Genomic DNA, 14,531 nt, shown 5'->3' with positions numbered 1-14,531 from the left:
TCTTTTTGAATCAATTTTTTAGTGAAAATGCTGTCAAATATATGTGTGGAAAATCATATAGTAATCCTCCATGTATCTTTTATTCCAGCATCATCCATTACTAACAGTACCAGATTTGTTTCATATATTTACCTACTTTTGGATTATTTTGGAGTAGATTCCAGAATTGGTATCATCATCTATTAATAGTTGAGACTATAGCATTAAAAAGATAAGGATATTTTAAACATTATTATAAGGTCATATTATATTTTATTTCTTCAAGTTATAAGATTTTGAGAAATGTGTTCTTTTTAAGTTGCACTGCTTTGAATTTCTATATTTTTATTTTTCTGTGTTGTGACCTCTATAACCTTGGGATACATACACCTGTTGACTTTTTATTGGTGTCTTTGTGAGTTGCCTTTTATGGTGAGCTCATTCCTTATCAACACTCAGAACCCAATATAAAGGGAACCCAAAATTAAACCAGATATAGGAATAAATTTATAATGAGTAAATGCCAGCTACGACACCACTAAGAACCATAGGAAAAATAATAGCCAAAATAATGATAGAGAATAAGCTATGAAGTGAAAATTACTGTAAAAAAATAATAATGAATATACTTAATCTAAAATGAGTTAGGGAACTAAGCAATGAAAGCATATTATATGGAAGAAAAGAACTTCCCATCTTTACTAGCAGGTGCTACTCATGGTCACAGTAAGCTTTTCTACTGTGGTCTGGGTAAGTGGCCTGCTCCTGTATGCAAGCGAGGCTGGCAAAGTTTCCAAGACAAAAAGTTCTCCCTCCATGTGCTTGTATGCATCAGAACCCGGGAGAAGGATGCAGAGCATTCTATACCATAGTAGAGGGGGAGAACTCATATTCCCTGCTACTTTGTGTAATGATCTCAGAGGATTCAGATCTGCCCAAGGAAAGAGGTTGCAGACATCAAGGGGTTTTCTGCCTATTTGAAAATGTTTGCATCCACTTAACCTCTTTAAAGAAGATAAATTCATTATCTTACCATTATTAGAGAATTTGGGAGTGACTTAGCTAGGCATGACTCTATTGGATCCTCTGCTCAGTGTTTCATTAAGTTTAAGAAATTAACCAGGGCTATCCTTTTGTCTAAGTGTTTTTGTTATTTTCTCAACTCTTTAACATGGTGTGTTAGTTTCTTGCAGTCACGTACATAGTCTCTTTCTTCTTTCTGCTACATGCTTCTTTCTGCTACATGCTTCTTTCTGCTACATGCTTCTTTCTGCTACATGACATGTTGCTTCCGTTTTTTGCCCCATAGGAAAGCATTTCAATCTTTTGAATGGCTAACTTTGAGTTCAGGCCTACTTAGGAGAGTATGTTTTGAGTAAGTCTGAGTTAAATGATGATTATTCATATCTGGGACTCATATCACATTGTATTTATAGGTCTTAACCACACTCAACGAGGGCAGATTATACAGGACGTTTATACCAAGAGGCAAGAATGCTGGTGCCATTTTAACATTTTGCCTACCATATCTTGCAAACAGGCCAAGGCATTTTAAGAAATTAAATTTTTTGTAGTGGCTGTTCCTTGTGATATGGCATGATACCGTCTATGCTAGGACATAACTGTTGAATACTTATTATGTACTTAATTCTTAATATATGCTGCTTTAATTTCCACAGTTCCTCTGAGGGCTCTTGAAACATATTCCTAATTTTCAAGTATAGAAACTAATGTTAAGAAAATTTACATAGCAAAATGAAATGGAATTTGGACCTAAATGTATATGCTCAACTCTGTCTCTCAGTATTATTCTTGATGTGTTTATCACTTAAAATTTCATGTAAATTTAGTGTCCTTGTAATTCATTACAAACCTGTGATTTAATTTCCAATTTTTATGTATAAAATTTCCTAGTTTTTTATGTTTGCTTCAAGATAACTTCTAGGCTAGATGTGGTGGTAAACACCTGTAACCCCAGCATTTAGGAATGGGAGAGAGGTTGACTACCACTTCAACGGCATATTTTGTTTTTCAGTTTTTAGAGACAATGTTTCATGTTGCAAAGTTTGTTTATGAACTCAATATTTCGCTTAGGCTGTCTTTGACCCCCTGATTTTCCTGTGTTTACTTTCCAGGTGGTAAGAGTATAGGCTTTGTTACTATGCTTGACACAATGTTTTGTTTAGTTTTCTATGTTAGGGAATTGAGCCTTAGGGCCTGGCACGTGTTAGGCAAACTCTCCTATCTAGCCATACCCCACTTCTACAATTTTTCTAATTAAGAATTTTTGTTCGTTTTTTGCATGTGACAATAAGTTGTTCACATAAGCATTTCTTTTGTTAAAACATCATTGGGTTTCTGCTATATGTAAGCAGTTTTCTAGGTCTAAGTCTGTTGTTTAGTTCCTATCTTTAAAGTGTTAGTTAGGGTTGACAAAAAATGAGTGTACACATACTTGTTCTCGTGTGTATGTTAAATTAAGGTTTTTGTTAGTATATATGTATTTGTGTGTGTGTGAGGTGCATATTTATGTAGAACGCAGAGTTTAGCCTGGAGTGTCATTCCTCGGGAACTATCAACCGCACTTAAGATAGGGACTCCCAGGGACTTGGAGTTGGCCAGGTATATTATGCTGACTGGCTTCTGAGTGATAGAATCTGCCTTTCTCTACTACCACAAGGGATAGCTTGCTTCTTTCCTTCTTGCCTTCTTTTGTCCTTTTGTTCTTTCCCCACTCCCCTGCCTAATTACCTGCCTGCTCACCCTTTCTCGTTCCCTTCTTCCTTCCACGTATTTTGGGGATTGGACTCGGGTCCACATGCTTGTACAAGCAAGTACTTCACTGACTGATAGAGCTATTTACTTAAAATCCTACTTAATACAACTGTATTCCAATATTTTGGGTGCTATAGTGATTTCAAGTCTATATGAAATTTTCTTTTTCTCTGGAAAATATGAACCTGGGTATAGGTGTGTTTATGCTTTGGAAAAATCTATCTTAAGATTGATGCTAAGCTGGTGGCTAACGCCTTTTATCCCAGCACTTGGCTCGTAGAGGCAGGTGGATCTCTGTGAGTTTCAGGCCAGCCTGATCTACAAGAGTGAGTTCCAGGACAGAAAGGACTTAACAGAGAAACTCTGTATTGAAAACAAACAAACAAAAAAACAAACACAAAACCAAAAACGATTGCTACTCCACCATTGCTTGAAAGATTTCTGTGAGCTTAACTATCAACAACTCCCTTTTTTGTAGGTGATAGAAATTGAGGATGCCTCACCTACCAAGTGTCCAATAACAACCAAATTGGTTTTAGATGAAGATGAAGAAACCAAAGAACCTTTAGTGCAGGTTCATAGAAACATGGTTATTAAATTGAAACCCCACCAAGTAGATGGTAAGAAGTTATTAAATGATTTAATCACTTTTAGCTAAATTTTACCTATATTTTGTTTTCTTCTGTTTGTCTAGCATTTTGCTAATCACTGGAGATACATTATAGAGCAATAATATGATTACAGCTGTTATAGATCTTACCAGGAAGGGAGAACAAGTTTTGGTGACTGCAAGCATAATTGGCAAGAAGTGCTCTTACAAGTGGGAAGCAGAGTACATAGTGCTTGGCTAGAGCAGATAGGAAGAAACACAGTTAACCAAAAGTTTTCTTAGGGAAGTGCCATTTCAGCATTTTGAAGTAAGTGTTTTATTGATTTTCTTACATTAGTATTAGGAAGTTATTCAACTGTTCCTATTCTCTGCTGTGTTACTATAGAGCTACTACTTTAATTTTAAATATAAATGTGAAGTAGTCCATAAGGGAAATTGAGCTGTTTCTACTTCTTGGATTACCAGCCCTGTTTATTGTTCAGTTTCTATTGCTCAACGAAGAATTTTCTTCCCGGAATAGTTTTCTGGTTGATTCTGTAGCCTTTAATGTGTATTTGATAGGAAGCTCTGCCCTCTTTGGTTAAAGTTTCTGTTTTTCAAGTATTCTTCTACCTTTTAAAGCTATCTTAAGGTATAGAGAAATCTAGTGTTATACTTTAGGGTATTTGAACAGACATCCCCCCATTTTCTGCTTGTGTTTTAGTTCTTTAGCAGGAAAAAAACCAGTTCTATTTGTATTAAGAATGTCTTTAGTCAACAACAACAACAACAACAAAATATCTTTAGTGCCCATTGTTTTTTGAATGCTATTTCTTGGGTGTTGGAGAGATGGCTCAGTAGCTAAGAGTACTTGTTGCTCTTGTATGGCAGCTTGGTTCGATTCCCAGCACTCATATAGTATACATTTAGACACATAAAATAAATGTTAAAAAACAAAATCTAAAAGCTTACTGTTTCTTACAAGTTTTGGTTTCTCATTCTTAGGTGTTCAGTTTATGTGGGATTGCTGCTGTGAATCTGTGAAAAAGACAAAGCAATCTCCAGGTTCAGGGTGTATTCTTGCCCACTGCATGGGCCTTGGTAAGACCTTGCAGGTAAGAGCTATAGGAAATAAACCTAGGGCTCGAGAGATGGCTCAGTGGTTGAGCACTGACTGCTCTTCCAGAGGTCCTGAGTTCAATTCCCAGCAACCACATGGTGGCTCACAACCATCTGTAATGAGATCTGGTGCCCTCCTCTGGTGTGCGGGCATACATGGAGGCAGAATGTTGTATACATAATAAATAAATAAATAAGTCTTTTTTAAAAAAAGGAAATAAACCTATTCATTTTGCACATATATTAATAAGTGTTTTGGATTCTGCTGTGTTTTAGGTGGGTGGTAGAGATACAGCAGTAAAGAAGCATAAGGTCCCTTCTCAAGTATTGTATATTGCATATTGTGGTGAGGAATGAAATTTAAAAATGTACTTTCTGATACTCTGTTAAAAGGGGAGGATCAAGAGTTAGGGTAAACATATTTAAAGAGATGGTGTTTGTGTATGCATATTCATATATGTGCATAAAAACAATGGAAAAAGAGACCATGAATTAGCTAGAGAGCAAGGAGGAGTACGTGCGAAGTTTCGGAGGGAAGAAAGGGAAGGCGGAGATGATACTATTGCTTTATAATCTCAAATAAAAGAAAAAGTTAAAAACCCAAATATTCTTGACAGCACTCCAAAAAGAGTGATGTTTGTGTAAAGGTGCTGATAGGATTGAGGCAGTGTGCTTGCAGGTGTGACTACCAGCAGCTTCAAGGATACCAGGTGAAATTTGTTTTTTTCCCAAGACAGGGTTTCTCTGTGTAACATTCCTGATCGTTCTGGAACTTGCTTTGTAGACCAGGCTATCCTCAAACTCACAGATCAGCCTGCCTCTATCTCCCATGTGCTGGGATTAAAGGCATGCACCACGACTGCCCGGCCTTCTTACTGAACTTTATAGTTTGTTATGGTAATAAAAGTTTAAAGTCCTTTTCACTACTAAAACTCCTTCATTTCTAGGACTGGTTTTAATGTTATAGTTCTTTATCTATATTTTGTATGGGTTTGGAATTATCATCTTGCTTTTTTTGGCTGGCTCATTATTTAAAGCAAACTGAGTAAATTGTGATTGTTTGATTTTTCTAATTTGTTTTGTGTATATTTAAATGAAAATGTAACTTTATTTACTTTATTGTAGGTGGTCAGTTTTCTTCACACAGTTCTTTTGTGTGACAAATTGGATTTCAGTACAGCTTTAGTGGTTTGTCCTCTTAACACTGCTTTGAACTGGATGAATGAATTTGAGAAGTGGCAGGAGGGACTAAATGATGATGAAAAAGTTGAGGTAACATTTAGTTATGTTTCCTATTGAAGCAATAGCATGAGATTCCTATATGGAAAGAAGATTCTTAGTTACTAATGCACATTTCAGTGGCAGTATTTAAAACTCAGTTGTTTTAATAGCTACTGTTAAACCTTTATTTTTCAAGGTCTCTGAATTAGCAACCGTGAAACGTCCTCAGGAGAGAAGTTATATGCTACAGAGATGGCAAGAAGATGGTGGCGTTATGATCATAGGTTATGAGATGTACCGAAATCTTGCTCAAGGAAGGAATGTGAAGAGTCGGAAACTTAAAGAAATTTTCAATAAAGCTTTAGTTGATCCAGGTAAGGTACTATCAGCACTGACATGACAAAGCCAGTTGAAATATATGTGTTTATCTGTAATTTAAGAGGTATTAATTGAATACTTATTAAGTAGCCAGTACTTGTTTCCTTTGTCCATTAGGTTTTATTTTTTCTTAGTTCTAAATATAATTTAAATAACATAAAATCATCTTTAATACTTTTAGCTATTGAGTTTTCGTGTTACGATCTGAGGTTGGTGTATTAGAATTTTAACTATTGTATCATTTCAGCAGGTTTTTTTCAGTGTATCTTGTGAATGGTTTTAAACAGTTTTTAAAATCAGGCATTGTGGCATGTGCCTATAATCATAGCCTTCCCTATTTTGACAGGGATGTCTCTGTGACTAGCAGAGGGTCATCTTTGCCTTCTGATCCTCCTGCCTCCACTTCCTGAGTGATGGAATTATTGACATTAACCCTGTCACATGGTTTATGTGATGATGTGGTACTACAGATTAATCCCAATGCCTCATGCATGCTAGGTCACATCCCCAGCCTGAAATTTAATTTTGAAGTAAGTTTTATATGCTGGGCATGGCAAATCATCTGTAATCCTAGTATTTCTGAAATGGAGGCAGTAAGATCATATGTCCATCTGAAATAGGATGGGGCATGTACTAAAGTAGCTTAGTGGGTGAAAGCTGTTATTCTGCATGCCTGATGATCTTAGTTCAATTTCTGGGAATTGGTGCAAGAATGGATTTCAGAATCAGTTCAAGATGCAATGACTTATTTTATTTTTAAATTTCATCCTACTTAGTCTGAGAGAGAGGGGAGGGAGGGGTTGAGATTACAGTAATGAGTAGAATGGATGAATGTAAACATATGTGTTCCATGGCTTGCATGTACAGAGGACAGAACACAACTTTTGGCACCTTTTCACCACCGTGGGTTTCTGTAATAGGGCTCATGCATTTGCAACTAGCCTCAGCACTTTGACTTACTAAATCATATGTCTGGCTCCCTTTTATTTTAATGGTGGTCTGAATGCTATTGGAAACTGGAAGCCGGTATATAATTCTGTATGCTTCTGTTTTCTTTGTCCACTACTTTGAGATTCTTAGACATTCTCTTTGGCTCCTAGTTAGTACATCTCGGATAGCAATTTACCAGTTATTTAACTCATGAGCACATTGCTGCGACTTCATGAATTTTTGCTTTCTTAGCCACCAACAAAGTTGCTACAGTTTTAGGTGAGAAGAGGAAGCTAAGAGAATATACTCAAAAGATTTAAAACAAGACTTAGTGTTATGTGACAGAGACTGGAGGTAAAGAGACAGATCACTATAGAGCCAAGAGCAAAAAAATGTAAATAATTCTTGGAGAGACTAGTAGATCAGAGGACAAGCAGGAGCTCTTAGGAACACAAAGGAGAGGAGGGCTAGTTAGCTGAGTAAATGCCTTCAATTCTAAACCTTCTATGGAATTAAGTCTATTGCTGTTCAGCTTCCCAGGAAACAGTTCCAGGTGCTAGGTGTACAGTATCCAGCTTGCTCTGAAATGAATGGTTTTTTTTTATGTAGCCTAACATTGCTTTAGTAAATTCTGGTTAATGTGTAATACAATTCTAAATGTAGTTTTAGGTGATATGATGCTTATTTTACTTTAAAATGTATTCATTTACTTTAATTTTTAAGTTATTTTTAAAGTATTTTTTGTGTAAGTGTTTTGCCTGCATTTATGTCCGTACCATGTGTGTGTCTGGCACCTGAAAATGCCTGAAGAACTTGTTAGGTCCCCAAGAACTGGAATTACAGAAAGTTATGAGCTGTCATTTGGTCCTTGGAACTGAACCTAGGTCCTTTATAAAAGCAGCAAATCCTCTTAGCCTTTGAGCCATCTCTCCAGTCCTCTTGTTAGTTAATTTTTAAGTTTAAATGTCTAGGTTATCCTTGTTATGACTTCAACAATACTTTGGTTTTCCATTAGTGTTTTGTTAAATTGTGTGTGTATGTGTGTGTGGTGGGGGTGACAAGGTTTTTTTCTGCATAGTTGAGGTGGGTTTTGAATGCTTGATCCTTCCCCTGTCCTTGTCACTGTCCCTTAAGATTAGAGATAGTTTTAAGTCTCAAACTATTTATTTGTATTGCAATGAGTATCTCATAATATATACCATGTATAACATATACCAAGAGGAATGTGTTTATAACATAAAATAGTCTCAGCATTTAGTGTTATTTTAAATAAACTGCAAATGTTTTATGACTTCTTGTAATTAGTTTTTATCATTTCCTTTTTAAAATACTTATTTTTATTTATATGTGTGGGTGTTTTTGCCTGCATGTATTTTTGTGCACCAGGTTCATGCCTGTTGCTCATGGAGGCCAGAAAAATGTGTCAGATCTCTTGGAAATGGAGATATGGATGGTTGGGTGCCATGATTTAGGTGCTGGAGGTGGAAGCCAGGACCTGTGGAAGAACATCAAGTTTTTATAACCACTGAGCCACTTCTTTATTCAGCCCCTATATTATTCCTTATAGAGTTTTGATATTTGTCTTTTTCATATATATATATATATAAATTCTTTGTCTTTTGTGATAATTTTAATGTAATCTATAGCCAAAATATTATCTTTGAAGATATTTCATTCTAATTGTTAAAAGTGCTTAAGCATTTTAAAGTATCTTAGTTCTAAAAGTTATTATTTTTTTTTTTTGTCATCCCCCAGAAGATAGTTCTTTTTGAAAAACCCAGGTGTGTTGGGAGTGATCTTCTTCACTTGTATTTCTCTTGCTCTTTTTATGTTGGTTAAGTCTTTTGTTTATTTGTTTGCTTGTTTTTCAGGCAGGGTTTCTCTGTGTAGCCCTGGGTGTCCTGGAACTTGCTCTATAGACCAGACTTGCCTCAAACTCACAGAGATCCTTCTGTCTCTGTCTCCTGATTGAGTGCTGAGATTAAAGGCATGTGCTAATATCACCTGGCTTTTGGTAAAATCTTTAAGCTTTAGTCTTCAAGGTTTATAGACCTTAATATTATTTATAGTAATACTTTAGTACTTGGCTGTGGTTGCTTTGATTAATACTAATCAGTGCCATTTCAACCATACATAGTGAGACATAAAATATGATTGTGCTTGTAATAATGTTACTTTCTTTCAAGACCAACATTATAAAATGATTAACCATAGAACAGCCTTTTTAGTTTCCAGGAACAGCCTTTTTAGTTTCATTGGGTTTAAATTAAGCATTGTTTTTGTATACATTTTTATAGGCCCTGATTTTGTTGTTTGTGATGAAGGCCATATTCTAAAAAATGAAGCATCTGCTGTTTCTAAAGCTATGAACTCTATACGATCAAGAAGGAGGATTATTTTAACAGGAACACCACTTCAAAATAACCTAATCGAATGTGAGTTAATATACACCTTTATGCTCCAGAATGCTGTTGTTGACTCATATAATTTTGCATTGTTACCATTTTTCTTCCTTCTGTTTGTTATAGTCCCTTACCATGATCTATAGTTGATTCTTCTGTAAAAGAACAACATGATCATAAGTGAAATGCTGTATGGATAGGAGTAGCATACCACAAGACATGTGCTGTTGTCATTGCTCAGATATAGCTAAGGAAACTCAAATATTTGAAAAAGTATCAGAATTCTTTAACGATTGCTTTAAAATATACAAAATGTGTATGTGCTTATTCAGTGTGTTTTATAAGTTCATATATCCAGCTTGGAGGAAGTACTAGTAAGGAAACAAAAAGAGGCTGAGTGTGGTTGTATACACCTTTGATCCCATCACTGAGGAGGTTTATCTTTGTGAGTTCTAGGGTTGCCAATACTACACAGTGAAACCTCCCCTCCACTTGCAAAAAAGTATAAAAAGAAAGGCTGGTTGTTAACAATTTTGGAAGAGAAAACTGAAATATACAGAGAGGTGCCTGTTTATATCCTTCATTTTCTTGGAATGGAACAGGAGCTTATTTAGCAAATTCCAATTGTCATTATAGAGTTTCGTGTTTTCCATTTCATCAGGCTTTTTATTTGTTTGTTATTTTTTCCCATTGTTCTTTTGTTCTCCTTACTATAGAAATGCTATTTTACATTGTGGTGCTGTTTAATATAGGGCAAGTGGTGGCACCTTTAAAGGCTTGCACAGCTGAATCAAGAACAGTCTTAGCTGCGTCATAGTAGCTTATTATCTACTTTTATTACTTTTATTTTGTATTTATTTTTCTTACAACATGCCCTCACTGACCATAAAATCATCATTATAGTTATATATACTTGTTTTCTTTTTTCCTGTAAAGAATAGTGATTTAGAATCAATCACTTTTTAGAAGAACTAGGCCTAGGGTTTATGGATGGTCTCTTTCAGTTTCTCATATGATTTATGTAGTTCTAGATCAGACTTAGAACCAGATATTTTCCTAAACTTGACTTTTTCTCCTCACCTCCCTTCTGCCTCCGGTTTCCCTTCCCTTTATAATCTGAGGTTTTGGCATGAGTGATATATTGGGGAGTTTTTCTGGGTTTCCATCTTTAATGTTTTTAATGAATCAATATTTTGTCTCTTAGATCATTGCATGGTTAACTTTATCAAGGAAAATTTGCTTGGATCCATCAAGGAGTTCAGGAATAGATTTATAAATCCAATCCAGAATGGTCAGTGTGCAGATTCTACAATGGTAGATGTGAGAGTGATGAAAAAACGTGCTCATATTCTCTATGAGATGTTAGCCGGATGTGTTCAGGTACAGATGCTTCCATAATAAGAATACTGCCATCCCACATTATTTTCTGAGTTGAAGCTTCAACTACTTTTGTTTCTTTTTCATTTTTAGTTTTGCATCTCTTTAAAAATCTGCCATTTATTCATATTTGTAATATGTTTCACAGTTTAAGAACACAGTTGATTAATGCTCTTGCCCCATATATTGCTATGTTCATGTTTAAATTCATTGTTTTAAGATGCACAGCTGTTATGATGAAGAAATTCTTTTTTTGTACTATGGCATGGTGTTCAGAACCTCATTGTTTGAAATAGTTGTAGTAGAGGCTAGTATAAACTAAGAGTAGAACTGATTTTAAAGTAATCCTTAACATATCATTTTAGGGGCTGGCAAGATGTCTTAGTGGGTAAAGGTGCTTGCTGCACAAGCATGGCAACCAGAGCTTAATCCCTGGAATTTCTGTAAAAGTGGAAAGAGAAAATTTGCTCACAAGGTTGTCCTCTGGGCTCCACATTTATGCTGTGACACATGTGGTTCATATATTCATTCACTCTTTAGTCATACATCCATTCACAGACGCACACACACATGCACACAATGGTTTCGTTACTTTCGGGTATATATTGAACAGGTTAGTAGTGTTATTTAAGTAAGACTATTGGTGAATCCATATTTATAGATAGGTAAATATCTTGTTATCAATTCAGAAATTTAAATATCTACATTCTCTTCGAGGACAATAAACCCTAAGGGTGGCTATAACGATGATCCACAGTGAAGCAGAATATCTTTTAGGATGGCTATAATGCTGTCATAGAAGACAGTTGTGTTTGATTAGGTTGGCTACATGTACTCATAAGTACTTTGTTTCTTTACTGCTGTTATTACCCAAGTAGTAAGTTGGGTTTTTTGTTATTTTGTTTTGTTTTAAGTAGTTATTTCTATTCACCTATTATTAGTATTATTTTCTGTCCCTACAGTAACATGGTGCCATTGGTGTTTCTTTCTTTCTTTTTTTTAAGCATGATTTATTTTCTTTTTTTTTATTTTTTTTAAATATTTATTTATTTATTATGTATACAATATTCTGTGTTTATGTCTGAAGGCCAGAAGAGGGCACCGGACCTCATTACAGATGGTTGTGAGCCACCATGTGGTTGCTGGGAATTGAACTCAGGACCTTTGGAAGAGCAGGCAATGCTCTTAATCTCTGAGCCATCTCTCCAGCCCCATGATTTATTTTCTTAAAGGGACAAACATAGCTTCAGAAGTTATGTGTTGGTGTTTGGCATAATTCAGATTGTCTTAGAGTTTGAGTTTTGTGTGAATGTGTGTGTGTTTTCCCCCTTTTTCTCTTTTGAGATGGGTTTTCTTTTTAGCCTAGGCTGGATTGGAAGCCTTGATCTTCCTGCCTCAGCATCTCAAGTGTTAGGATCACAGGCATATGCCTCAACAGTTGGCTACGTGACATTTTTATTTTTTCCGAGACAGGAGGTTCCCTGTGTAGCCCTGGCTATACTGGAACTTGCCAGGCTGGCCTCGAATTCACAAAGATCTGGCTGCCTCTGTCTCCAGAGTGCTGGGATTAAATGTGCACACTACCACTGCCCTGCCTATGTGACACTTTTGATTCCCATGACACTTTTGATTCATGAGTTACATGAAAAGCAAGTCATTTTTGATAGTATTACTTACCACATGACTTCTCCTACTTATACTTTTTTTTTAAATACCGAAAAGATTATCTTGAGAACTTGAATTTTATCAATCGTTCACATGTAACCACTTTATTTTAAAATCTGATGGGCATGTTGCAGTATCTTTTTTTAAACCAATGTATCATTATATAGTCATATGACATATATTAAGTATAGTCATATGTGGTTTCTGTTACAACTTGAGAGGGTAAATATCATTTAGAAAATATTGACTATGTGTCTTTCAACTCCCAACAAATGAGAGCTCTTAAAGTTTTTATATGTTTAGATAACTGATTTGCATTCTGTCTTGTTAATTGCAGAGGAAAGATTATACAGCATTAACAAAGTTTTTGCCTCCAAAACATGAATATGTATTGGCTGTGAGAATGACTGCTATTCAGTGCAAGCTCTATCAGTACTACTTAGATCACTTAACAGGTAACAAATGCATTCAGTTGTTTTCATCTTCTGTATGAATATGTTCTTGGTAATTTTGCCATTTTTAAGTTTATTTCATATTTTTTACATTTGAATGAAATAAGTATGCTTAAGACATACATAGATCTAATCTACATGGGAAGTAGAAAAATACAAGATCTACTGAGTAAATTGGGAGCATGGGGACTTTGGGAGAGTGTTGAAGTGGAAGGGAGCAGAGAAAAATGTAGGGCTCAATAAAAATCAATAAAAAATTGCAATTAAATTATAATTAAATTAAAATTACTATCCAAGTAATTTGTTTAAGATTGTTCAAGGGACAATCTTAAAGCAATAATTGTTTAGTTGAAGTGCTCTTCAACTAAACATGGTATATAAGGGAACCTCAGCTTGATTTTCAGCACCGCCAACAATATGCAAGAAAATGCCCACGAGTGTCTGTGTATTATGTAAATAAAGCCTTTAATTAGTTAAGAACTAGTTCAGGTCAGGCATGGTGGCACACGCCTTTTAGTCATAGCTCTGGGGAGATAGAGGCAAGTGGATCTCTGAGTTTGAGGTCAGCATGGTGTACAGGGTGAGTTATAGGAAAGTCCGGGCTCCCCAGAGAAACCCTGCCTTGAAAAAAACAAAACAAAACCAAAAAAGGGCTACTTCAGAAGAATTACACATGCGGAGTAAATCTGTAAAAGAAAACAAAAAAATTTAGAGTAATTTTAAAAATATTCTACATTTGTATGAAAAAGTATGTAAATTACATCCATGAAATTGTGTCTTAGTTATCAAGTTCACAAGGTTTGAAGGCAAAATCCAAGGCAAACCATATTATCCTCTCCATGTTATAATTTAAAAAAACAGAGAAATGTTTAAAATGTTGACTGAAGTACTGTTAATTTATTCTTCTCGGTATCCTTTTAAAAACTAGAATGCACAGGTATTATTATCTATGTGTCCTACCCAGTATACTTGATGTTATACTTCTTTACATAACAACCTGGTCTCTCGTTTGGAGTTAGGTTTCTACTTATTGGCCCTAACTAATGAATGCATATAATCAGAATAGTAAATATAGGTGAAAAGTTGCTCTTTAGCCCACCTGCATATAGTTATTGATTTAAAAAGAAGCTAGACTTGGTGGCACATACCTATAATGAAAGTGTTTAGGAGGTGACAGCAGCAGGATTAGTAGTTCAAGGCCATTGTTTTATGTTACATTGGGAATTGGAAGCTCACTGAGATGAGATGCATAGACATCTTAAGAGAGATGCTTAGCTGGGAATGGTAGCAGGCCTCTCGCTGTGAGCTCCAGGCCATCTGGTTCTACATAATGAATTCTGGGACAGCCAGCTGCTTAGTCAGACCAGGTTGGAGTAGGCAAGAGGGAGGGAGACACAGAAAGATGGAAAGGGAGAAGTGGGGCAAGCTTGACAGTAAGAAAACCTAGTAAATGTCTCATCTGAAAAAAATGAAAAACAAAGCTGGCTGGGAACAATGGTGGTCTTTAATTCCAGGACTTGGGAGGCAGAGGCAGCCAGATCTCTTGAGTTCAAGGCCAGCCTGGCCCACAAAGTGAGTTCCAGGAAAGCCAAGACTGTTAAACAGGGAAACTCTGTCTCAAAAAACTAAAAAACAAAACTAACA

General features: G+C 35.7%; 1 protein-coding gene across 1 annotated transcript in view; it reads left to right on the top strand.

Moving 5' to 3' along the window:
- Nucleotides 1–14,531, top strand: part of LOC121444278 (transcriptional regulator ATRX-like) — a 143,172-nt gene that overhangs the window by 76,762 nt on the left and 51,879 nt on the right. The window contains exons 17-23 of the mRNA XM_041646103.1: nt 3,233–3,374; nt 4,349–4,458; nt 5,588–5,734; nt 5,880–6,057; nt 9,289–9,426; nt 10,598–10,773; nt 12,773–12,890. Of these exons, the coding sequence (XP_041502037.1) occupies nt 3,233–3,374; nt 4,349–4,458; nt 5,588–5,734; nt 5,880–6,057; nt 9,289–9,426; nt 10,598–10,773; nt 12,773–12,890 (1,009 nt within the window). The remainder of the gene's footprint in view (nt 1–3,232; nt 3,375–4,348; nt 4,459–5,587; nt 5,735–5,879; nt 6,058–9,288; nt 9,427–10,597; nt 10,774–12,772; nt 12,891–14,531) is intronic.

The sequence above is a fragment of the Microtus oregoni genome, unplaced genomic scaffold, assembly GCF_018167655.1.
Source record: "Microtus oregoni isolate MIOR12 unplaced genomic scaffold, Mior012 000119F_ref0000445, whole genome shotgun sequence".
NCBI lineage: Eukaryota > Metazoa > Chordata > Mammalia > Rodentia > Cricetidae > Microtus > Microtus oregoni.
The sequence above is the reverse complement of the archived record's forward strand: the minus strand, read 5'-3'. Positions and strand labels throughout refer to the sequence as shown.